This window comes from Cervus elaphus, chromosome 12 (assembly GCF_910594005.1).
Source record: "Cervus elaphus chromosome 12, mCerEla1.1, whole genome shotgun sequence".
Classification (NCBI taxonomy): domain Eukaryota; kingdom Metazoa; phylum Chordata; class Mammalia; order Artiodactyla; family Cervidae; genus Cervus; species Cervus elaphus.
Window position 1 is genome coordinate 78429273 of NC_057826.1, and position 24761 is coordinate 78454033.

General features: G+C 42.3%; 2 protein-coding genes and 1 pseudogene across 10 annotated transcripts in view; 2 read left to right on the forward strand and 1 right to left on the reverse strand.

Moving 5' to 3' along the window:
• Positions 1–2198: 2198 nt before the first annotated feature.
• Positions 2199–3532, forward strand: LOC122704670 (annotated as a pseudogene).
• Positions 3533–8092: 4560 nt separating this feature from the next.
• Positions 8093–24435, forward strand: OXA1L (OXA1L mitochondrial inner membrane protein). Of its 2 annotated transcripts, XM_043919531.1 has the most exons (10): positions 8093–8249; positions 8691–8852; positions 19899–20112; positions 21644–21787; positions 22040–22125; positions 22352–22516; positions 22712–22816; positions 22894–23056; positions 23143–23223; positions 23308–24435. In XM_043919531.1, exons 1-10 carry the CDS (start codon positions 8187–8189, stop codon positions 23436–23438), a joined length of 1314 nt encoding a protein of 437 aa, XP_043775466.1. In that variant the 5' UTR covers positions 8093–8186; the 3' UTR covers positions 23439–24435. The 2 variants fall into 2 exon arrangements, with proteins under 2 accessions (XP_043775466.1, XP_043775467.1); XM_043919532.1 differs by lacking the exons at positions 8093–8249; positions 8691–8852 and adding an exon at positions 9831–9945.
• SLC7A7 (solute carrier family 7 member 7) overlaps positions 24156–24761 on the reverse strand; it is a 34879-nt gene continuing 34273 nt past the window's right edge. For all 8 annotated transcript variants that reach the window (XM_043919524.1, XM_043919528.1, XM_043919526.1 and 5 more), the window contains one exon: positions 24156–24684. In XM_043919524.1, the coding sequence (XP_043775459.1) occupies positions 24578–24684 (107 nt within the window). In that variant the 3' untranslated portion in view covers positions 24156–24577. The remainder of the gene's footprint in view (positions 24685–24761) is intronic.

Here is a 24761-nt window from a genome sequence, read left to right on the forward strand (position 1 = left end):
CAGTATTCTTGCTGGGAAAATCCTTACTTTTATATATTTATTCATTAACTTGTATACATCAGTATGCATCCACAGATTCTTATTCTAGTTAGTGGATTATTGTGTTACTATCATTAATTCTGACATTCTAATTGTTCTCCATTTGGCTATTCAGAGATCTAAGCTAAATTCTTGACCTGATTTACTTATTACCAGCCAAGTGACCTTATATTCTGAAATTCCCTCATAATGTAATAAAAGTAGATTGTGAGTTTGGACTTCACAATGTGCCCAAGTACAACAAATGTATAGGGGAAAGGCAGTACAAAATAAGAAAAGAAAGAGGGAAAATTAGAGAAAGGCTATGAACCATAAGTTGAGAAATCTCCCTAGTTTTTAGTCTTTAAGTTTCAGTAATAAATGGTTAACTCAAAGTAAACGACAATAACAGGGATGGATTTTTAAGGCTCTGTTAAAATATGCCATTTTTTAAATCAGGAATAAACAGTAGTTAAAGTTCACAGAGAATAACTTCAGGCTTCTCTTTTCTTTGTTGTAAAAGCTCCCTTTTCCATTTTCATTTGTTGGACACAACTGAGTGACTAACACACAAGGCTTCATGATAAGTATCAACTAACAATAGTAAGAACTAGAAGTTCACCTATAATTCAGCACAATACAAAAAGAAATTGTTTATAAGACCAGGTTGTTTTTTCTCAGTAGGATGTTTTTAAGTAATCGCTCTTTATTTATGGAGAGACAATTCTTCTCAGACAATGAGCTCTATTTTCTGCCTCTTGAACAACAAACAAAATCTCTAAGAAGCATTTTACCTTTCAAAATCTAGATTATGTTAAATAACTCCTACATTTACAGATAAAAGCCTGTCAAAGAAAGTGGGGCTTTTTTCTCACATTGAACATTGGGAGTTGGCAGCAAACACCTCCAGCACTCTAAAAACCCAACAGGTAAAATCAACACACACCATTAGGAAATGAAAAGCAAAAATCAGAAGAGAGAGTTTGACCATTGCCCCAGCAATGGAATTAATCTATCAGAGAGATTAGAAATTGAAGGACTGCAACAGAGAATTATAGAATTGGAAAGGTAAGCTCTGTTTAGGGAAAACACTACATAGGGAGCATTAATCTCTTATAGGATTGGTTACTTTAACCAGCCTTGGCACAATCAAATACCTATACTCCCAAATGAGGAAGCTTTGACATCGCTGCACATCATCCTACAAAGCCTAATGAACCGCAACTGGCTTCTGGTAACACCCACAACCACTTCATGACCCCTTCAAACTGCAAAATGGAAATGGAAATTAGGCTCAACGACATTTAGTCATCCAAACTGTTTTGAAAAGTTTAGAGCAAAAAGATGAGAAGAAAATCATATGTTGTGCTATGAAAATCAAGAGAAGAGAGTTTTAGAAAAAAGGGAGATCAACAGTGTCAAATACCACAGAGAAGCTAAAACAGGGAGGACTGGAAAAAAAACACTTTTGCCTTGTGATTAAGAAGCCAGGACTGCTATTCAATGAGCAATTTGAATCACAGGGACAGAAGCTGAAGGAGCAGGAGGAGTCAAGAGAGCAGAACTAGGAGCAACTGTGCATTTAGAAAATGGAGTTTCATTCTTAAACGAGCAACAATAAAAGGATTAGAAAAGAGGTGAAGAGTTCCATCAAAGTCAAACAAAGTTTTTTGGTGTGTGTGTGTGTGTGTGTGTGTGTGTGTGTGTGTGTGTATGTTCCAATACAGGGAAGAAAGATTATGTATACAAGCAGAGGAGAGAAGAGGAAATTAAAAGTTCTCAAGTTAGGACTTCCCTGGTGGTCCAGTGGTTAAGAATCCTCCTGCCGATACAGGGGGTATAGTTTCAATCCCGGGTCCAGGAAGATTCCACATACCTTGGGGCAACTAAGTCCATGCCACAACTACTGAAGCCTTAGTGCAGAGCATGTGCTCCCAAACAAGAGAAGCCATCAGTGAGAAGCCCTCAAACCACAGTGAAGAGAAAGCCCATAAGCAGCAACAAAGAACCAGCACCGCCAAAAAATAAATTAATAAACAATACAGAGAATTATTTTTAGTAAATAAACGAGATGAAAGGCAACTTTAAAATTTTTTAAAAGCAGGCGCAAAAGGCTTTTTCACAAAGGGTGTGCCACCAGGAACATGTGTCATAAAAACCATCCCTAAATCTAAGCCAAAATGGGAAAGGAAAAGACTCATATCCACATTGCTGTCATTGGACAGGTAGATTCAGGCAAGTCTACCACTACTGGCCATCTGATCTACAAATGTGGTGGAATTGACAAAGAACCATCAAAAAGTTTGAGAGAGAGGCTGCTGAGATGGGAGAGGTCTCCTTCAAGTATGTCTGGGTCTTGGATAAACTGAAAGCTGAATGTGAGATATCACCATTAACATCTCCCCAAGGAAATTCGAAGCCAGCACGTGCTATGTGACCAACATTGATGCCCCAAAACACAAAGACTTATCAACACCATGATTGCAGACATATCTCAGTCTGACTGTGCTGTCCCAATTGTTGTTGCTGGTGTTGATGAATTTGAAGCAGTCATTTCCAAGAATGGGCAGACCTGTGAGCATGCCCTTCTGGCCTATATTCTGAATGTTAAACAACTAATCATTAGTGTTAACAAAATGGATTCTACTGAGCCACCCTAGAGCCAGAAGAGATACTACAAGGAAACCATTAAGGAAGCCAGCACCTACATTAAGAAAATTGGCTACGACCCTGACATAGTAGCATTTGTGCCAATTTCTGGTTGGAATGGTGACAACATGCTGGAGCCAAGTGCTAACACACCTTGGTTCAAGAACTGGAAATTCACCTGTAAAGATGGCAAAGACAGTGGAACCATGCTGCTTGAAGCTCTGGACTGCCTCCTGCCACCAATTTTTCCAACTGACCAGCCCTTGCATCTGCTCCTCTAAGACATCTATAAGATTGGTGGCACTGGTACTGTCCCTATATGTCCAATGCAGACTGGTGCTCTCCAGTTAATGTTACAACTGAAGTAAAGTCTATTGAAATGCATCATGAACCTCTGAGTGACTCCCTTCCTGGGGACAAGGTGGATTTTGACGTCAAAATATTCATTGTGGCAATGCAGCTGGGGACAGCAAAAATGACCCACCAATGGGAGTAGCTGGCTTCACAGCTCAAGGTGATTATCTTGAACCAATCGGGCTGAGTCAGTGCTGGATACACACCTGTGCTGGCCTGTCACACAGCTCACACCACTTGCAAGTTTACTAAGCTGAAGATTGATGGTCATTCTGAGGAAAAGCTGGAAGTGGCCCCTAATTCTTGAAGCAGGTGATGCTGCCATCATTGATATGGTTTCTGGTAAGCCCATGTGTGTTGAGAGCTTCTCTGATTATCCTCCTCTGGGTCATTTTTTACTGTTCATGATATGAGATAGATGGTCGTGAGTGTCATCAAAACAGTGGACAAGAACACAGCTGGAGCTGGCAAGATCACCAAGTCTTCCCAGAAAGCTCAGAAGACTAAATGAATATTATCCCCAATACCTGCCACCCCAGTCTTAATGAGTGGTGGAAGAATAGTCTCAGAACTGTTTGTCTCAATTGGCCATTTACATTCAATAATAAAAGATAGATAAAGATAAATAGAGATAAATAAAAGATAGATTCAATAATAATAAAAGGTTAATGATAAAACTGCATCACAAAACCTTCAAAAGGAAAGGAGAATGTTTTGTGGACCATTTGTTTTGTATGGGCAGTTTTAAAGCTATTAGTTTTTAAAATCAGCAATTTTTTATTTGAACATTTTTAAATTTTTATTTTATATTTGAGTATAGTTGATTAACAATGCTGTGTTAGTTTCAGGTGTATAGCAAAGTGATTCAGTTATTCTTACACACGTATCTATTCTTTTTCAAATTCCTTTTCCCATTTAGATAACTACAGAATATTGAGCAGCATTCCCTGTGCTATACAGTAGGTGCTTGTTGTTTATCTATTTAAATATAGCAGCATGTATGAAAATCAGCACTTTTTAATGGAAACAACTTGACCAAAAGTCTGTCACAGAATTTTGAGTTCCATTAAAACAAACCTTTTATTTAATTTTGGTCATGCTAGGTCTTCATTGCAGCTCAAGGAAGAGTTTTCTCTAGTCAAATGGGCTTCTCTAGTTTCAGAGAATGGGTTCTAGAAGATGCGGACTCTAGTTGTAGTGTATAGGCTTTGCACATGGAATCTCAGTTCCCCGATCAGGGATTGAACCTGAGTCCCCTGCATTGGAAGGCAGATTCTTAGCCACTGGACCACCAGAGAAGTCCTAAAACAAAGCTTGATGAGAGGGAAAAAGTGCAAAAGATAGGAGGCTTGCTCCCTGCCTCTAGAATTGTATAATCTAGAGGGGGGAAACAGGGCTAATTTTCATGAAAAGGCAATAAAAGCACACAGAAAAAAAGTCAGAAATAAGTGCAAACTAATATAAGCAGACCTCAGTTAGCTTTAGTGGTAATGAAATGTTTTCTCAAGTACAAAAACCTATTCACATAACATTTTAATTCATTTCAGTTATCTACTGCCACACAACAAAGTACTCTAAAACTTAGTGGCTAAAATGACAATCATTGTATTTGCTTGTATTCTGCAACTTGGGTAGAGCTGGACAGCCTATCTCTGCCCCACATAGAGTCATCCAAAGTATCAACAGCTACAGTAGAGGCTGAAGAAACCACTTCCAAAATTACCTTCTTCACATGGCTGGAGAGTTGGTTGTGACTGTTGGCTGGGAGCTCAGTGGGTGCTGTTAGCCAAGCCCTCAGCCAGCATTCCTCCATGTGGTTAGGTTGGGCTTTACACTTTACATAGCATGGAAGTCCAATGCCACCTCCCCCTGAATGCAAAAGTAGAAGCTATTACATTTTCTTAAGGCATACGGTTGGTAAAGAATCTGACTGCAATATGGGAGACCCAAGTTTGATCCCTGGGTGGAGACGGTCCCTGGAGAAGGGAATGGCAACCCACTCCAGTATTCTTGCCTGGAGAATTCCATGGACAGAGGAGCCTAGCCAACCACAGTCCATGGGGTCACAAAGAGTAAGACACGACAGAGCGACACACACACACACACACACACACACACACACACACAAACGGCATAGGCCTAGGATGAATTCTAAGGACCAAACCAAGTGGTAGGCCAGCTCAGATTCAAGAGAAGGGAACTATCAATGGTGCAAAATTGAGAGGCAAGATTCATTTGGGGCTACCAAAATGCATCACTAAAAACAAAGCTAGTGGGGGTGATGGAATTCCAGTTGAGCTATTTCAAATCCTAAAAGATGATGCTGTGAAAGTGCTGTGCTCAATATGCCAGCAAATTGGGAAAAACTCAGCAGTGGCCATAGGACTGGAAAAGGTCAGTTTTCATTCCAATCGCAAAGAAAGGCAACGCCAAAGAATGTTCAAACTACCGCATAATTGTACTCATCTCACACGTTAGTAAAGTAATGCTCAAAATTCTCCAGTCAGGCTTCAACAATATGTGAACGATGAACTTCCAAATGTTCAAGCCGATTTTAGAAAAGGCAGAGGAACCAGAGATCAAATTGCCAACATCTGCTGGATCACTGAAAAAGCAAGAGAGTTACAGAAAAACATCTATTTCGGCTTTACTGACTATGCCAAAGCTTTTGACTGTGTGGATCACAATAAATTATGGAAAATTCTTAAACAGATGGGAATACCAGACCATCTGACCTGCCTCTTGAGAAATCTGTATGCAGGTCAAGAAGCAACATTTAACTGGACATGGAACAACAGACTGGTTCCAAATAGGAAAAGGAGAACGTCAAGGCTGAATATTGTCACCCTGCTTATTTAACTTACATACAGAGTACATCATGAGAAACGCTGGGCTGGATGAAGCCCAAGCTGGAGAAATACCAATAACCTCAGATATGCAGATGACACCACCCTGATGGCAGAAAGTGAAGAAGAACTAAAGAACCTCTTGATGAAGTGAAAAAGGAGAGTGAAAAAGTTGGCTTAAAGCTCAACATTCAGAAAACTAAGATCATGGCATCTGGTCCCATTACTTCAGGCAAACAGATGGGGAAACAGTGGAAATAGTGGCAGATTTTACTTTTTTGGGCTCCAAAATCACTGCAGATGGTAACTGCAGCCATGAAATTAAAAGATGCTTGCTCCCTGGAAGGAAAGTTATGACCAACCTAGACAGCATATTAAAAAGCAGAGACACAATGTTGTGAAGTAATTACCCTCCAACTAATAAAAATAAATGGAAAAAAAAAAAAAAAAGACATCAAAAAAATAAATAAATAAATAAAAAGCAGAGACATTACTTTGCCAACAAAGGTCCATCTCATCAAGTCTATGGTTTTTCCAGTAGTCATGTATGGATGTGAGAGTTGGACTATAAAGAAAGCTGAGCACCAAAGAATTGATGCTTTTGAACTGTGGTGTTGGAGAATCTTCAGAGTCCCTTGGACTGCAAGGAGATCCAGTCCATCCTAAAGGAAATCAGTCCTGAATATTCATTGGAAGGACTGACGCTGAAGCTGAAACTCCAATACCTTAGCCACCTGATGCGAAGAACTGACTCATTGGAAAAGACCCTGATGCTGGAAAAGATTGAAGGCAGGAGGAGAAGGGGAAGACAGAGAATGAGATGGTTGGATAGCATCACTGACTGGATGGACATGAGTTTGAGTAAGCTCCCAGAGTTGATGATGGACAGGGAGGTCTGGGGTGCTGCAGTCCATGGGGTCGCAAAGAGTCAGACATGACTGAGGGACTGAACTGACTGACCAAAGTAACAGTCTACCACAGGTGGTTTGTTTTGTGGTTTTCTGGTTTTTTATTTTTTGCCAAGTGTTCTATAGCTGTATATTTGTCATTACCTCTGTATTAATTTTTCAAAGCAACTTTTAAAAGCTTGTTTACGATGACATCCAACATATGTCATTAATGTCATAAAGGTTTCAATAATAAAGACCATTAGTTATCTTACCCAACAAAATCTAGAGACAGGTGGATCTAACTCTGCTGCAGTAACAGCTCAATGACATCATCAAGTATTCAGGAGATTTTCCAGGGGATTTTCTATCTTTCCATACAACCATCTTCAGCATGTTCACTTCTCATCTTTAAAGATTTGTCCCCTAGGGGACTTCGCTGGTGGTCCAATGGCTAAGACTCCTTGCTCCCAAGACAGAAGGCCAAGGTTCATCCCTGATCAGGGAGCTAGATCCCACATGTCCTGACTAAGAGTTCACATGCTGCAACTAAACAAATATTTTTTAAAAAGATTTGTCCCCTCAATGTCACAAGAGGCTCCTCAATCAATCCCCAAGGACAGCGCAAGATAGAGCCTCCTCTTGAAGCTTTCTCTGGAAGGAAAGTATTTCCTAGAAGCTGCCTTCCTTCAATTTCTAATTCCAGACCATTCTCAAATTTCACTGGATCAGTTATTACAGGGGCTTCCTAGCTGGCGCCAGTGGTAAAGAACTTGCCTGCCAATGCAGGAGACACAAGAGACGCCGGTTCGATCCCTGAATTGGGAAGATGCCCTGTAGGAGGAAATAACAACCCACACCAATATTCTCGCCTGAAGAATCCCATGGAGAGAGTAACCAGGTGGGCTACAGTCCATAGGGTCGCAAAGAGTCGGACACGATTAAAGTAACTTAGCACGCACTGTAATTACAATATTTGTTGTAGTTCGGCTGCGTCCGACTCTGCGACCCCACGGACTGCCTGCAGCACGCCAGCCTTCCCTGTATATTACAACATTACCTAGCAACAAAAGTCAAACATCACTGGGTACAGAAAACCCACACCGAGGAGAGCCAAGACCCCCTAGAGAGTATTTTTTAGAGAACAGCGGGTTTAAAGGATAGAGGAAAAACTACTCAGGATTTACAGCCACAAACAAAAGCCGGTTATAAGGCTCTGAGCTTCCATCTCCTGAAAACAGTATCAGCGCGATATCGTTAATTTCCCTTTGCGGCTTCTTACCCACTTCAAATATGGCCGCCAAGCTCCAGTCTCCATTACCTCCTGAGCGTGGTAAAACTCTGACTTCACGCCCATTTCCAAAAGGGCTTCCTCCCGCGAGGCTGCGGTTCTCAGTGCGCAGACGCGAACGTACGTCCTCTTCCCGGCAAGATGGCGCTGGCGTTGGTGTGCGGACGCCGGGAGCTTCTGCGCTTACTGCGGCCCCAGCGTCAGGTAAGGATACCCCGGGGCCGAGCGCCAGGATGCCTCACTGTCCCTGTGAGCCGAGCCGGGAGTGGCTTGTGCAGACGGGCATGAGCAGACGCTGACCTGCTCACCCGGACCGCCCTCTCGTGGCCTCGGGTCAAAGGAGGACGCGGGAGGGTTACGTCCCAGACACCGCCGGGTCAGCAGCCTCGTATTTTAGTCTGTTCCTGGGACAAGCGTCGCCTCTTCTAGAGAAACCTCAGCCCCAGCTTCTGGACCCCGGGCTGGGTTTGCGGCTGCTGAGATGCAGGGCTCAGAGCTGGCATGCTTTCAGGCTCGCAGTCTGAGCGCGGGGAGTAGAAAAGTCCTCACCTGTGGAAATTGGCTGCCTCTCTCTTGAGGGGAGGGGTGAGCATAATAAGCGATTTTATCTGATAAAAGGACTCCATCTCCCTTTTACCCACTCAGTTCCACAGCGTCGCAGGGCCTTGCCAGTGGCCCCGGAAACCGCTGACAGCTGGGCTCGGGTTCCCAGCCGACCGGTGTCGCGGGCACCCGCGCTATGTCCTGCTCATGGCCCCAGGCCCCCGCGGCCTCAGTACCTCTGTCGTCTCTTTTGCAGAAGCCCAGGTAAGAGACATTTCGTCCCTGAAATGTTAGGAATGGTGCTTCTTGCAGATTTTATTTTTATTTTGCTTTGACTGGAAGCAGGGAAATATGGAGCTGTGTTATCCACACACCACCCAACTCCCCAAATGATAGTATCTCTGCTTGGGATATATTTTCACATCAGTGGTAAAATTACTGAGAGCACAGGAGGAAAAGTTTATGTTGTAAACAAGGTGTTGTTTGCCAGAATGGTGGCAAGCCACTGATGGTGAAATAAGATGCAATTCTGTTTGTATATTGGAAAAAATTATAATTTGCATGTCAATGTGGATAAAGAATGTCACCTGCCATATCAGTAAACAAAAGTTCTTGAGGCCAGCAGTCCCAGTGGCCACCCCCAACAGGTGCACCCTGAGGGAATTGAGGATGGAGAAACAGAATACTAACTGTAGCCAGGTAGGGTACATATCAAAGGAATGATTTCAATAAGCCCAAACTCGCATCTTTCCATACGTAGGAAAACACTAAATTCATTAACTTAAGACTTCTGGGTGTTATTAGCAGTAATTTTTTTGGTGTTGTAATTAACCTGGTTGGGCTGGGGTTGGGGGGCGTTGTTTGGAAAAACTCCTGTATATCCTGGCTCCTCCCTTACCTCTTCTGAACAGTCCCTCAGAGCTGAGAGACTGTGTCCTAGGCTTAAGACCTGAATAATAATAATAAGTGTTAGTCACTCAGTTATGTCCAACTTTTTGCAACTCCATGAACTGTAGCCCTCCAGACTCCTCTGTGCATGGAATTCTCCAGGCAAGAATACTGGAGTGGGTAGCCATTCCTTTCTCCAGGGGATCTTCCCCACCCAAGGATAAAACCCTGGTCTCCTGCATTGCAGGGTGATTCTTTAAATCTGAGCCACCAGGGAAGCCCCTCAGTAATACCCCCAAATAAAACACAATTCTCAACTTTTAGGTCTTGTTTTTTTTTTTCAGTGGGCAGTTTGGGCTACCAGCCAAGGGGCCCAGAGTAGTTTTCCCCTTCCCCTGAACTGGAGCCTTGGTACAAGCAGGAACCTCTTGTGCCTATCTGCCTCCTCAGAGAGTCCAGACAAATGTGGGTGAGTCTCTCCTGGTTCTCGGATCTCCCAATTATTGGTTGATAATCCTTGTATTTGGCAATGTCCAACAGGTACCTGGCTCCCCATTTGAAATATACTAGGATTTGCTCAGTTGAGAGACTCTGAGCCATCTGGACTGGGTGATTAGATGAAAAGCTGGTCTAACATTTTTTCAAGAAGCCAGCTGGATTTCTATACTTACACTTACAAGTATGTACTTAATTGGAAATTGAAGGAAATCTTGCCCTGAAAATGGCCAGTATGGGGTTTTTTATTTTGTATGCAGTAAGAGAAAGCCAGCTTGATAAAACATCTTTTCAGAATTCTAACCTTACAAAGAAGCAAAACCCCTTCTAGAGGGAACTTGCATTTTCTGTGTCTTTGAGATGTAAATGTCCTACCTGATCTTAGGCGCCTCGATGTGTGTGTGTTTTGAGAAGTTGGTTTCTGCTATCCAGAAAGTACATGTATGGTGTACATTTGGCAGCCAATCAAATAGACTGAGATTCTGGGCAGTCTTTTGTCTCACCATGCCAATTATCAGGGACTTCAGTCATCTTAATCTTAGTTGCATCAGCCTATACGACAACGACCTTTACTTTGTTATACTGTTTTAAGGAGTAAACTTTATAGATCTTCTGAAGGCTACATCCTTTGCATTTTCTTGTAGGGGTATCTCTCTTGTCTTACTGATTTGAGTTATAATTAAAATACCATTATAATTAAATAACCATTGATCTTTTAAATTGGGAAAATGTCTTAATAGATACATTTTTACAGAGCTCTCATTATATACAGCTGTTTTATTGGTACCTATGGGAAAAGAAAACCAGAAGGTGACTACACACACACTCACAGTAGTTAACCTAAGAATTCTTTTAGGTTGGTTTTTTTTTTTAAAGGTTTGGGAAACCTTATTTGTGGTTTCTGTTTCCCTTCAGTGAGTGGGTCTTACAGATGCTAATAAAAACATGAAGATAATTAATGTTGATTAGGCTGATTACGGAGGTTTAAGAAATAAAGAGAAAGTCTAGAAACTTCTTCCCACTGAAGTGAAAATGTTAAAGGAACTCGTGTCCTAGATGGATAAAGAAATCTTCAAGTGGTTATATTAAGAAATAAGATACATAAAACAGATGCTAATAGGATTAAAACAAAAGGTTTCAACACATTACCTTAGGTTGGATGGACCAGCATTACTGGTCCCCAGTATTAGATTTTCTGCCCCCTAAAGGCTAGAAGAAACTTACACAGAAATATCTGACTAACAATTGCTTGGGACAATAGTTAGGCCAATTGATTAAGTTAAAAAATTGACAGAAGAGCCTGAGTCCCTTGGCTCAGCCTCTCACTGGGAACCCAGAGCCTTTTATACAAAAATAGAGCAAATGATTCAATTAAAAAGGAAGTTTCTGGACTCCTTCTGAGACCAAGACTTGATGTGATCTTGAGGGAGACTAAAGTTAAAGTTATAAAAGTTGATAGAAATGAGATAAAAATTTATCAAAACTGTATATTTAAAGGGGCTTTATTTAAGATGATTATATCTCTTTTGCCTTATTGTAGGATAGACATCATGTCTTACTCCCCTGCCTGTTGTTGTTACAAGACAGGGCATATAAATCTGCCCCTCAGAAGCATACTAAAGGAAACCAGTACGTTACTAGAGCACACACAACATAAAGTAAAAACTGGGAGCTGATGTTCCAGGGCTAACAAAAATAGCAATAGAGATTTGCTCTGGTCTAACTGGTGCACTCAGAAAGAGGGCCTTTGTTGAATGCCTTATAAAAACTTTTGAAGACATAGTAAATTGAGCCCTAAAGTTCTATAATGTAGAACTCTTGATTTTCAGTTTAGTTGGAAGTCAGTGATTAAAAAAAAACAAAGAAAATTTAGTTGGGCAAATCAATCTTTTAGTATCACTTAGGCAATTGACCAGCTCTTTGGGAAATTAAAAGCAACTATTTTTGTCTTGAAAATCTCTACAAATCAGAAATGTAAATATAGCCCCTAAATTAGTAAGTTTATTAATACTTGATTCACAACTTAAGTTTGGTTTATTTTTTTTGGTTGCTAAGTTGTGTCCAACTCTCTGTGACCCCATGGACTGTAGTCCCCCCAGGCTTCTCTGTCCATTGAATTTCTCAGGCAAGAATACTGGAGTGGGTTGCCATTTCCTTCTCCACATAACTCTTTTAATGAAACTATGAGATCTCTAGTTTTGTCTGTTTGTATGTCTGTATATACATTACACATACAAGATGTCACTACCTCTGGGTATACTTTCAAAATTAAATTTATAAAATGCCTCTATTTAATTTACTTTAAAGTAAGTGCTTAACAAATTAACTATTTCTAAATATAAAGGAAACTGGCCAGAATGAATTTCAGGTTCATGTGATCTAGGAAATATAAATTAATACCTGGTGTTAAAGCTAGCTTAAGCATGCTGGCTTAATCAGTTAGACATATCCTTTATTCTACCTAGGTTTAGTAAAAGTCAGTAAGTTCATATTCTTTGGCAGAGTTTTCAGCAAGAAAAAATAATAACTTGGTGATGTTTTCATAAGTTATGAAATCCACAAGGCACATGGTACAGTGGAAAAAAATAAAGGTAAATGACATGAGTTGTCAACTGGGGGGAAAAAAAGCACAACATAAAGGTTGAGAGTTTTGTCTTATTTGGGGCATTCTGTTGAGTTCAGTCGCTCAGTCGTGTATGACTCTTTGCAACCCCAATGGACTGCAGCACGCCGGGCTTCCCTGTCCATCATCAACTCTGGGAGCTTACTCAAACTCATATCCATCGAGTCAGTGATGCTATCTGACCATCTCATCCACAGTCGGCCCCTTCTCCTCCTGCCTTCAATCTTTCCCAGCATCAGGGTCTTTTCCAATGAGTCAGTTCTTCAAATAGGTGGCCAAAGTATTGGAGTTTCAGCTTCAGCATCAGTCCTTCCAGTGAATATTCAGGACTGATTTCTTTTAGGATGGACTGATTGGATCTCCTTGCAGTCCAAGGGACTCTGAAGAGTCTTCTGCAACACCACAGTTCAAAAGCATCAATTCTTTGGCGCTCAGCTTTCTTTATAGTCCAACTGTCACATCCATATGTGACTACTGGAAAAATCATAGCTTTGACTAGACAGACCTGTGTTTGCAAAGTAATATCTCTGCTTTTTAATATGCTGTCTAGGTTGGAGCTTTTCTTCCAGGGAGCAAGCATCTTTTAATTTCATGGCTGTAGTCACCATCTGCAGTGATTTCACAGCCCCAAAAAATAAAGTCTCTCACTGTTTCCATTGTTTCCCATATATTTGCCTGAAGTGATGGGACCGGATGCCATGATCTTAGTTTTCTGAATGTTGAGCTTTAAGCCAACTTTTTCACTCTCCTCTTTCATTTTCATCAAGAGGTTCCTTAGTTCTTCTTTGCTTTCTGCCATAAGGTTGGTGTCATCTGCATATCTGAGGGTATTGATATTTCTCCTGGCAATCTTGATTCCAGTTTGTGCTTCATCCAGCCCAGCATTTTGCATGATGTCCTCTGCATATAAGTTAAATAAGCAGGGTGACAATATACCGCCTTGACATACTCCTTTCCCAATTTGGAACCAGTCTGTTGTTCCATGTCCAATTCTAACTGTTGTTTCTTGACCTGCATACAGATTTCTCATTAGGCAGATAAGGGTGTCTGGTATTCCCATCTCTAAGAATTTTCCATAGTTTATTGTGATCCACACAGTCAAAGACTTGGTGTAGTCAATAAAGCAGAAGTAGATGTTTTTCTGGAACTCTCTTGCTTTTTCGATGACCCAGTGGAAATTGGCAATTTGATCTCTGGTTCCTCTGCCTTTTCTAAATCCAGCTTGAACATCTGGAAGTTCATCATTCACATATTGTTGAAGCCTGGCTTGGAGAATTTGGGGCATTACTGAGGATTTGACTAGGATGCAGGCTCTTAGTTCTGAGGGATTGTTCCAAAGAGGTGAGGGAGGAGCCAAGGTATAAAGGAGTTTTGCAAAACAAACAAACAAAAAAGTAGTTGAAACATCAAAGGATTATTGTTAAAGAAAAACCAAGTGTCTCAAGTTAATGAGTTTAGCACTTTTCTGTGTAAGGAAAGATACAGGAGTCTTTTGTTCAGTTGCTCAGTGGTGTCCGCCTCTTTCTGACCCCATGAACTGCACCACGCCAGGCTTCCCTGTCCTTCACCATCTCCTGGAGTTTGCTCAAACTCATATCCATTGAGTCGATGATGCCATCCAACCATCTGATCATTTGTCACCCCCTTTTCCTCTTGCCCTCAGTCTTTCCCAGCATCAGGGTCTTTTCCAGTGAGTTGACTCTTCACATCAGGTGGCCAAAGTATCGAAACTTCAGCATCAATGCTTCCAATGAATATTCAGTGTTGATGTCCTTTAGGATTGATTACTTTGATCTCCTTGCTGTCCAAGGGACTTTCAGCGTCTTCTCTAGCACCATAGTTCAAAAGCATCAATTCTTCGGCATTCAGCCTTCTTTATGATCCAGCTCTCACATCTGTACATGACTACTGCAAAAACCGTAGCTTTGACTATATGGACCTTTGTGGGCAAAGTGATGTCTCTGCTTTTTAATACATTGTCTAGATTTGTCATAGTTTTTCTTCCAAGGAGGAAGCATCTTTTAATTTAATGGCTGCCACCACTGTCCACAGTGATTTTGGAGCCCAAGAAAATAAAGTCTGTCACTGTTCCCATTGTTTCCCCATCTGTTTGCTATGAAGTAATGGAACCGGATGCCATGATCTTAGTTTTTTTGATGTTGTTTTGAGCCAGCTTTTTCACTCTCCTCTTTGACCTGCATCAAGAGGCTCTTTAGTTCCTCTTCACTTTCTGCCATTAGGGTGGAGTCATCTGCATATCTGAGGTTATTGAGATTTCTCCCTGCAGTCTTGATTCCAGCTTGAGCTTCATCCATTTCGGCATTCCACATGATGTACTCTGCATAGAAGTTAAATAAGCAGGGTGACAATATCCAGCCTTGACGTACTCCTTTACCAGTTTTTAACCAGTCTGTTGTTCCATGTCCCATTCTAACTATTGCTTCTTGACTTGCATACAGGCTTCTCAGGAGGCAGGTAAGATGTTCTGGTATTCCTGTCTCTTTAAGAATTTTCTGCAGTTTATTGTGACCCACGTAGTCAAAGGCTTTAACGTAGTCAATGAAGCAGAAGTAGATGTTTCTCTGGAATTCCCTTGCTTTTTCTGTGATTCAGCATATGTTGGCAATCTGACCTCTGGTTCCTCTGCCTTTTCTAAATCCAGCTTGTACAACTGGAAGTTCTCAGTTCATGTACTGTTGAAGCCTCGCTTGGAGGATGTTGAACATTGCCTTGCTAGCATGTGAAATATGTGCAGTTGTACAGTTTGAACATTCTTTGGCATTGCCCTTCTTTGGGATTGGAATAAAAACTGACCTTTTCCAGTCCTGTGGCCACTGCTGAGTTTTTCCAAATTTGCTGCCATGTTGAGTGCAGCACTTTCATAGCATCATCTTTTAGGATTTGAAATAACTCAAATGGAATTCCATCACTTCCACTAGCTTTGTTTGTAGTAACGCTTCTTAAGGCCCACTTGACTTCACACTGCAGGATGTCTGGCTCTACATGAGTGATCACACCATTGTGGTTATCTAAGTTGGTCAAACTTAACTGCAAATGCAGTAAAAGAGCCCCATATTGGCCATTTGCAGGGCAGGATTTCCTTTAATTCCCAGTTAAGTGAGCACTTGTAAGTATAAGTTTTGTACATACATAGATTTGGCTACAGTGTTAGTTGGAGGCAAAGATGTTAGGCCAGCCTCTCATCTAATACCCAGTTTAGACTGCTCAGTGTCTCTACTTAGCAACTGCCTATCTTTCATCTGGGCTCCCCTAGTATCTTTCAGCTGGGGAGCCAGGTACCAGTTCAGTCAGTTCAGTTCAGTTCAATCGCTCAGTCTTGTCCAACTCTTTGCAACCCCATGAATCGCAGCACACCAGGCCTCCCAGTCCATCACCAACTCCCAGAGTTTACTCAAACTCATGCCCATCGAGTTGGTGATGCCATCCAGCCATCTCATCCTCTGTCGTCCCCTTCTCCTCCTGCCCCCAATCCCTCCCAACATCAGGGTCTTTTCCAATGAGTCAGCTCTTTGCATGAGGTGGCCAAAGTATTGGAGTTTCAGCTTCAGCATCAGTCCTTCCAATGAACACCCAGGACTGATCTCCTTTAGGATGGACTGGTTGGATCTCCTTGCAGTCCAAGGGACTCTCAAGAGTCTTCTCCAACACCACAATTCAAAAGCATCAATTTTTCGGCGCTCAGCTTTCCTCGCAGTCCAACTCTCACATCCATACATGACCACTGGAAAAACCATAGCCTTGACCATTACTTGTTGGCAAAGTAATGTCTCTCCTTTTTTTTTTTTTTTTTAAATTTTTTATTAGTTGGAGGCTAATTACTTCACAACATTTCAGTGGGTTTTGTCATACATTGATATGAATCAGCCATAGATTTACACGTATTCCCCATCCCGATCCCCCCTCCCACCTCCCTCTCCACCCGATTCCTCTGGGTCTTCCCAGTGCACCAGGCCCGAGCACTTGTCTCATGCATCCCACCTGGGCTGGGGATCTGTTTCACCATAGATAGTATACATGCTGTTCTTTTGAAATATCCCACCCTCACATTCTCCCACATAGTTCAATAGTCTGTTCTGTATTTCTGTGTCTCTTTTTCTGTTTTGCATATAGGGTTGTCGTTACCATCTTTCTAAATTCCATATATATGCGTTAGTATGCTGTAATGTTCTTTATCTTTCTGGCTTACTTCACTCTGTATAAGGGGCTCCAGTTTCATCCATCTCATTAGGACTGGTTCAAATGAATTCTTTTTAATGGCTGAGTAATATTCCATGGTGTATATGTACCACAGCTTCCTTATCCATTCATCTGCTGATGGGCATCTAGGTTGCTTCCATGTCCTGGCTATTATAAACAGTGCTGCAATGAACATTGGGGTGCATGTGTCTCTTTCAGATCTGGTTTCCTCAGTGTGTATCCCCAGAAGTGGGATTGCTGGGTCATATGGCAGTTCTATTTCCAGTTTTTTAAGAAATCTCCACACTGTTTTCCATAGCGGCTGTACTAGCTTGCATTCCCACCAACAGTGTAAGAGGGTTCCCTTTTCTCCACACCCTCTCCAGCATTTATTGCTTGTAGACTTTTGGATAGCAGCCATCCTGACTGGCGTGTAATGGTACCTCATTGTGGTTTTGATTTGCATTTCTCTAATAATGAGTGATGTTGAGCATCTTTTCATGTGTTTGTTAGCCATCTGTATGTCTTCTTTGGAGAAATGTCTGTGTAGTTCCTTGGCCCATTTTTGAATTGGGTCATTTATTTTTCTGGAATTGAGCTTCAGGAGTTGCTTGTATATTTTTGAGATTAATCCTTTGTCTGTTTCTTCATTTGCTATTATTTTCTCCCAATCTGAGGGCTGTCTTTTCACCTTACTTATAGTTTCCTTTGTAGTGCAAAAGCTTTTAAGTTTCATTAGGTCCCATTTGTTTAGTTTTGCTTTTATTTCCAATATTCTGGGAGGTGGGTCATAGAGGATCTTGCTGTGATTTATGTCGGAGAGTGTTTTGCCTATGTTGTCCTCTAGGAGTTTTATAGTATGTCTCTCCTTTTTAATATGCTGTCTAGGTTGGTCACAACTTTCCTTCCAAGGAGTAAGTGTCTTTTAATTTCATGGCTGCAGTCACCATCTGCAGTGATTTTGGACCACAAAAAAATAAAGTCTGACACTGTTTCCAGTGTCTCCCCATCTATTTCCCATGAAGTGATGGGACCAGATGCCATGATCTTAGTTTTCTGAATGTTGAGCTTTAAGCCAACTTTTTCAGTCTCCTCTTTCACTTTCATCAAGAGGCTTTTTAGTTCATCTTCACTTTCTGCCATAAGGGTGGTGTCATCTGCCAAATAAAACTCAGAATCATCAGCCAATAGTCAGGAGATCCAAGAATCCTCCTAATTGTCTGGACTCTCCAAGGAGGCAGACAGTCCCAAGAGGCCTCTGCTAGTATGAGGCCCTAGGTCCTCGTAGAGTTCAGGTGAAGGAGAGGGATATATTCTGGATCCTTTTGTAGTCACCAAAATTGTTAACTGTAAAAAATATACAACCTAAAAGTTGAAGATTATGTTTTATTCAGTGAACTTGCTAAGGACTTAAGCCTGGAAGACTGCCTCTCAGATAACCTCTGAGGGACTGTTCCGAAGAGGTAAAGGAGGAGCCAGGATGTATGGAAGTTGGGGGAGGTGGCGGGGGACAGGTAGTCAGAACATCGAAAGATTAAAAAAAAAAAAAAAAAGATTAGTATTAAAGAAAAACTCAATATCGCAAGTTGCTAAGTTTAGCACTTTTCTGTGTATAGACTGATATAAGAGTCTGGGCTTGTTGAAATCATCCCTTTGATAAGCACCTTAACTATATAGCACCAATATTCTGTTTTTCTCCATCCTGAATCCCGTCAGGGTATACAGTTGAGGGTGGCTGATGACTGCTGCATCCTTTGTTTACTTATATGGCAGGCAACATTTTTCTTCCACATAGCGGTCTTCCACAGGCAGTCTAGAGAATTTTAGATTATCAACAGGGCCTGATCCAAAACTAGCACTTTGAGTGGCCTATCAGCAGAATCTTTGCCAGATCTACACATCAGCCTTCCTAGTGCCATGGGACAAAACTAGGCATAATGCCTCCCGACTTCTGGTCAAATTTATGACCTGAAAAGAGAAAAAAACTGTGACCTGACAAAGAATGTCACCTTCCACGTCAGCAAACAAAGTATATTGGGGCCATCAGCCACTGCAGCCACCCCTGTAGTGCATCCTGAGGGGATTCAGGATGGAAAAGCAGAATACTGGCCCTAGAAAGTTAAGGTATATATCAAAGAAATGATTTCAATAAGCCCAGATTCTTGTAGCTTTCCATACATAGAAAAGCACTAAATTCATTACTTGAGACACCTGGTTTTTCTTTAATTAGCAGTAATCTTTTGGTGTTTGACTACCTGGTTTTTTGGGGTTGTTTGTTTTGCAGAAACTCGTGTATATCCTGGCTCCTTCTCAGAGCTGAGAGGCTGTGTCTTGGGCTTAAGTCCTCAGTAATGTCCCAAATAAAATACAATTCTCAACTTTGAGGTTGTACATTTTTTCAGTTTACACAATTACAACTTGCGTGTCCCTGATTTCATTGACATTAATATTTCTCAACACCAAGTAGATATCATCTTAAAAACTGAGTTGTTTAAAGAAAAATTATAATAGTTTCAGTGTACGCAAAATCGTGTCAGTGATACTCATGCAACTGAAGTTTGGAAAATACTAATATAAGAAATAACTTCCTCACATGAAGGAGAGTGATTAAGTCTTATTCTGAGTAACTTATCTTCCTGCTTAGAGGGGAAAATAAAATATCCTTTTTTAAAAATCATGAACAGGAATATGTATTTAAAATAAGTAACCTTTACAAAGTAATATTTTTTGAAAAACTGACAAATACCATAAGCATCATAAAACCCAGAAAAATAATAAATTTTTTAATTGACTTCCTGACATTAAATGTCCTTTTTAAGCTTTGGATTCTTTGGAGAGTATAGGCTACCATGGGAGAACAAGAAATAGGGAGTCCAGAGAGTACCCTAATGTTGGTTATTGTAAGAGGGACCTCGTTTTCTATGTGTCTGCCCTCTGCTGAATATAATGTGCTTAGTAGCTTAGCCATATCCAACTCTGTGTGACCCTTTGGACAGTAGCCTGCCAGGCTCCTCTGTCCATGGGACTTTTCAGACAAGAATACTAGTGTGGTTTGCCATTTCCTCCTCTAGGGACGGAATATAATACATGACTTTCTCCCCCCACAGGTTCCAGCCCCTCCAGTCATTCCTGCAACTCCCCCACCCACAGCAGTACCTGAAGTGGCTTCTGGAGAGGCCGCAGATGTCATCCAAGCTGTTGCAGAGCAGAGCTTTGCTGAACTTGGGCTGGGGTCCTACACCCCAGTGGGACTGATCCAGAACTTGCTTGAATTTATGCATGTTAACCTAGGCCTACCATGGTGGGGAGCCATTGCTACATGTAAGGGGAACATATCTGTACACGGGTAGAGGAAATGGGGTTTGGGGGTATAACTTTAAAGATAGCAGCTCTATGTGTGAATAGAGGAAATAGTTGCAGAAGTTTATAGCTGAGAAAAGCCGATGATGCAAATGAGTGATAGAGATTCATAACACTTAGATGCACTCCACTGTATTTCTTGAGGGGCATTTTAAAACCACTAGATCATCTAGGGTATAAGAAGTGTAAGTTTTTGAATGTGGAGGTAGGGTTTAAGTATGGGGACCTCCGCAACAGTGATGAAGCCTGATTCAAGAGAGCAGAAGTTCAGGTCAGATGGGAAGACACTCACATCGCTCCTCTTATAAGGTTAAAACTGCTTTAAATTATGTTTCTCCCCATACGTTGCTCCAGTGATCCTCCTCCTCTGTCCCATGTCTTCAGCTTCTCCATCTTTATTGCCTACTCTGAACATATAGGCGTGTGCAAGCATGCCGTGTGTTTCTTGGTAAATTCCTTCCCCTCATCATTAATTCACTTTTAACTACTACCCTTTCTCCTTCTCTTCATAGCTATCATTTAAAAGAGTATTCTGCCCCCAGTAGGCTTTTCTCTCTGTTCTGTGACCCTCAGCAGGCTGACTTACACCACCTTATTCTAACTGCCAGTGATATCATTTCTTAGTCCACTTTTCATACTTGCCCTTTCTACATTAGACACGGTAGAGTGAGGAATCTGCCCCTTGGCTTTTGCAACTTTCTGTCCATATCCTCCCTCTCCATTGCTCAGTACTCTACCTGCCCCTAGTGCTAGTATTCCCGATTCTGTCCTTAACTCCCTTCTCTGTCCACTTCACACCATTTATCATTATGGTGATAAAGCCTAAATGTGTATCTCCCCGTCTCTTCTCAGCCCAGGCCACTTGCTTATCACAGATACCATCAACTAAATAAATACTTGTTGAAATGATCAAGAAATGTGAAATGTAAAAAAAAGAAATAGGAAAGAGTTAAAGCAGTAGGCCACCTGATTACCTCCTATTCCAGACATTTCTAGGACAGCATTTTTCAGACTTCATTCCTGGGAGCCCCCGAGTTCTGTGAAAGTGCTTCTGAGCAAAGCAAATTCCAGAGATTGAACAATCTTAACAGTCAGACAGCCTCCTCACCCTGGGCAGCTTGAATTTATTTGTTATGTATATTGTGGTTACACTTAGAATTGAGGACAAAAGGAGTCCATTAATCATAGAAAAGTTTGGAAACCATTGACCTATAAAAGTAGCTTCTGTCACCTTTTTGAGGAAATAAGATTCCTGGTCATTTGTTTGGAGAAGTTAATGCCAGACTTTTGATGTCAAAGCAGAGGACCGAGCCTCGAAGGAACTGAGTCACACCATGCCCTTTGTTTTGGGGCCCTGTGGGCGTGAGTCGCAGAGTGGGAAAGTCTGGGTAAGAGACCGTCTCAGGCAGGACGTAGAAACTCTTAGCCATCTAGCTACAGAATGGCTTGATGGAGAATGCAGAATGTCACTCCACTCCTAGTTTGTTTCCAGGCACAGTCCTTGCCCGCTGCCTGGTGTTTCCTCTCATCGTGAAGGGCCAACGAGAGGCAGCCAAGATTCACAATCACTTGCCAGAGATTCAGAAGTTTTCCGCTCGAATCAGAGAGGCCAAGTTGACAGGAAACCACACAGAATGTGAGTCAGTTGCAGAATAAGCATGGGAGAGGACCTGTTTTCCCTACATAGAACTGGGGGCAGGGAGGGGGCAGTGGGTGGGTGGGGAACAACTCAAAATGAGAGTTACTACAGTTGGGCAGGTTCTAAGATATACCTGCTTCTTGGGCCTAATGCTTCCAGTGCCTGGCCAGGGTCAGTTAGATCTGACTCCTGGGCCAGGTTATGAGGATGGTCACCTCCACCAACCATTAACTTCCACTCCCTTCCCAGTTTACAGGGCCTCCTCGGAGATGACTTTCTACCAGAAAAAGCATGATATTAAACTCTTTAGACCTCTCATTCTACCACTGACTCAGGTGAGCAAAAAACATTTCCCCTCTAACTTCAGAAACAGATTAAGAGAAACAACAACAACAAAAATAAAAAATCAGATTACCTCCTCTGTGTTTCCCATGCCCTAGACCCTAAAAGCAGGTTGGTGGTGATATTATGCTACATAAACCCATTATGGGTTTCAGTAATAGAGTAAATAAAATGTCCCCTCTGCTAAAGAGTCCTGACACTGTTTATCCTGTGTCACAGGCCCCGATCTTCATCTCCTTCTTCATTGCCTTGAGAGAAATGGCCAACCTTCCCGTGCCCAGCCTGCAGACAGGTGGTCTCTGGTGGTTCCAGGATCTCACACTATCCGACCCCATCTACGTATTACCTCTGGTGGTCACAGCTACAATGTGGGCTGTCCTTGAGGTAAGCCCAGGTTCGCCAAGTGCCTGTCCTGTAGAGTGGGGAGTGAAAGGAAAGCAGTTGTATAGAATGGTCATTCTTCACTCCCTGGAGAGAGAGAACTGATGGGTAAGAGATCTGAGCCAGGATCAATGAAAACTGACATACATTTGCTTGTCAAATGCATGTTCTCCCCTTGCTTTTTCTTTTTTTTCCCAGTTAGGTGCTGAAACTGGCATGCAAAGTTCTGACATTCAGTGGATGAGAAATTTTATCAGACTAATGCCCCTGGCAGTCTTGCCCATAACTGTCCATTTCCCCACGGTAGGTGATGGCTTAGGGGCTGGCTTCAGAAAGCTGCCCAGAGACGCAGCTTCTGAGTGCCTTCTCTTCTCATCCAGGCAGTGTTCATGTACTGGCTCTCCTCCAACATGTTTTCCCTGGGCCAGGTGGCCTGTCTCCGTATTCCTGCTGTTCGCACTGTGCTGAAAATTCCCCAACGTGTTGTGCACGACCCAGACAAGTTACCTCCACGGGAAGGCTTCATAAAGAGCTTCAGACAAGGTAAGGGCCCACCCTCTGTGACAAGGACGGGGGACCGTGGTCACGAAATGGGTGCAGGACCATTGTTCTTCCTCCCCTTTACACAGGCTGGAAGAATGCCGAAATGGCCCATCAGCTACAGGAGCGGGAACGACGCATGCAGAACCACTTGGAGCTCGCTGCCAGGGGTAAATAACCCTTCCAGGCTAAATTCTGTCATTTGTTTCTTCCTTTTCTTTGTTTATCAGGATTTGTTTTCTCCTCTTCCCCAGGCCCGTTACGACAGACGTTTGCCCACAACCCTCTGCTGCCGCACGGAAAGAATGGCCCTCCCAACGCCCCCAGCAGCAGCAGCAGCAGCAAAGCAAAGTCCAAGCAGCCCTGGCGTGACACGCTTGGCTGACCTCTGCTGCCTGCTCACACTGGCAGGAACTCTGTCTCTTCAGAGACTCAGCCTTCGAATGCAGTTTCATGCTGGGTCTTTGCGCCAGACCTAGAAACTGTGGGACATGTTGATGTTGATTTTAAAATTGGATTCCACTACACTCTTCCACCTAAGTGTGAAAGAACCCTGGGGGCCAGGTGATTCCCATCCGCAGAGTTAGTAAACCTCTGTGCTACACACTGCTTCCTAACACTTATTAAACGGGGAAACAGATTGCGTGCTTCAGAAAGAATAGCTCGGGTGATGATTGCTCTTGCTGGCCCACGATCTTAGGAGGCATCTCGGTGTTGTAACCTGGCCTTAAGGGCTAGATGTGTTGTCATGCCCATATTTGCCTTGTAGTCAGAGTTGTATGCCTGATAAGTGGAGAATGTATATGGAGGAACCACATTCACTTATCCCAAGATTACCTATAAAATATCCTTCAAGAAGTAGATATGCTCAAGTTCTTAGTGATAAGAGGAACAGAAGTTGATACAGCTTTTATCAAATAACCTAGCATTTTGCTGCAGCAGCATAGGTGTTCTCTTGTGTAGAGGCTGGTTGCATCAGCCTTCAGCAACTGGCTTAAGGGGGAAGAAATACTCAGATTCTTTCTAACATAAGATTGTTTTTAGTCTTCCTGCCTGGCTCATGGAAACTATCCCTAAGACACTATTAAAACGATGAAGCTGCTCAGAGTTTAGAAGCATACCCTTTTATTGTCTAGCACCTGTGACCGTTTCATGTCTCTAAAGGAGACAGGCAGTTAAAGCACTGTTGGATTTTCCAGTGGAAGAGGAGTAGTGGGCAGGCAAGTGGACGTGAGTGGATATCTTCACACATGGGAGCGCGCCACTGGAACATCCCAGCTCACACCTAGCATGCTTCCCATCACAGTCTGTTTTATGTCCCTTTAAAGAAACCTGGAATAATGTGTAGCAAAACAAATAAATTACTCTCCATCTCTCAGAAAGCAAGTTCAGAGGTTGCTGAAGCTGCCTAAGAGGCTTCTGGATAGGTGTCTCCAAATAAGTGAGCTTTCCTTTTCAACTTCCTTGCCTCCAGCCAGCAGGAGATAAAAGCCCCTGCTTTCCACATCTCGAGATTTCTTGTGGTTATTCAGACTTGGGATCCTGTTGCTTGGACTGCTCTCCTCCATCTTCCAAATCCATCTCTGCAGCAACTGACATACAGAGGACCTGGACATACCACGTGACAGAGGCTGCAAAGAGAGGTAGAGTCAGAACTGAAGACGGCAAGTCAGCGGGACTGAGTCCAGGCGGCACTGAATGGGGGCTG

Excerpts from the sequence above, each read along its gene's own strand:
- OXA1L (XM_043919531.1), top strand. The coding sequence starts at position 8,187 with ATGGCGCTGGCGTTGGTGTGCGGACGCCGGGAGCTTCTGCGCTTACTG. Across the intron at positions 22,517-22,711 it reads CAATGTGGGCTGTCCTTGAG|TTAGGTGCTGAAACTGGCAT; the intron begins GTAAGCCCAGGT and ends TTTTTTTCCCAG. Across the intron at positions 23,224-23,307 it reads CTTGGAGCTCGCTGCCAGGG|GCCCGTTACGACAGACGTTT; the intron begins GTAAATAACCCT and ends CCTCTTCCCCAG.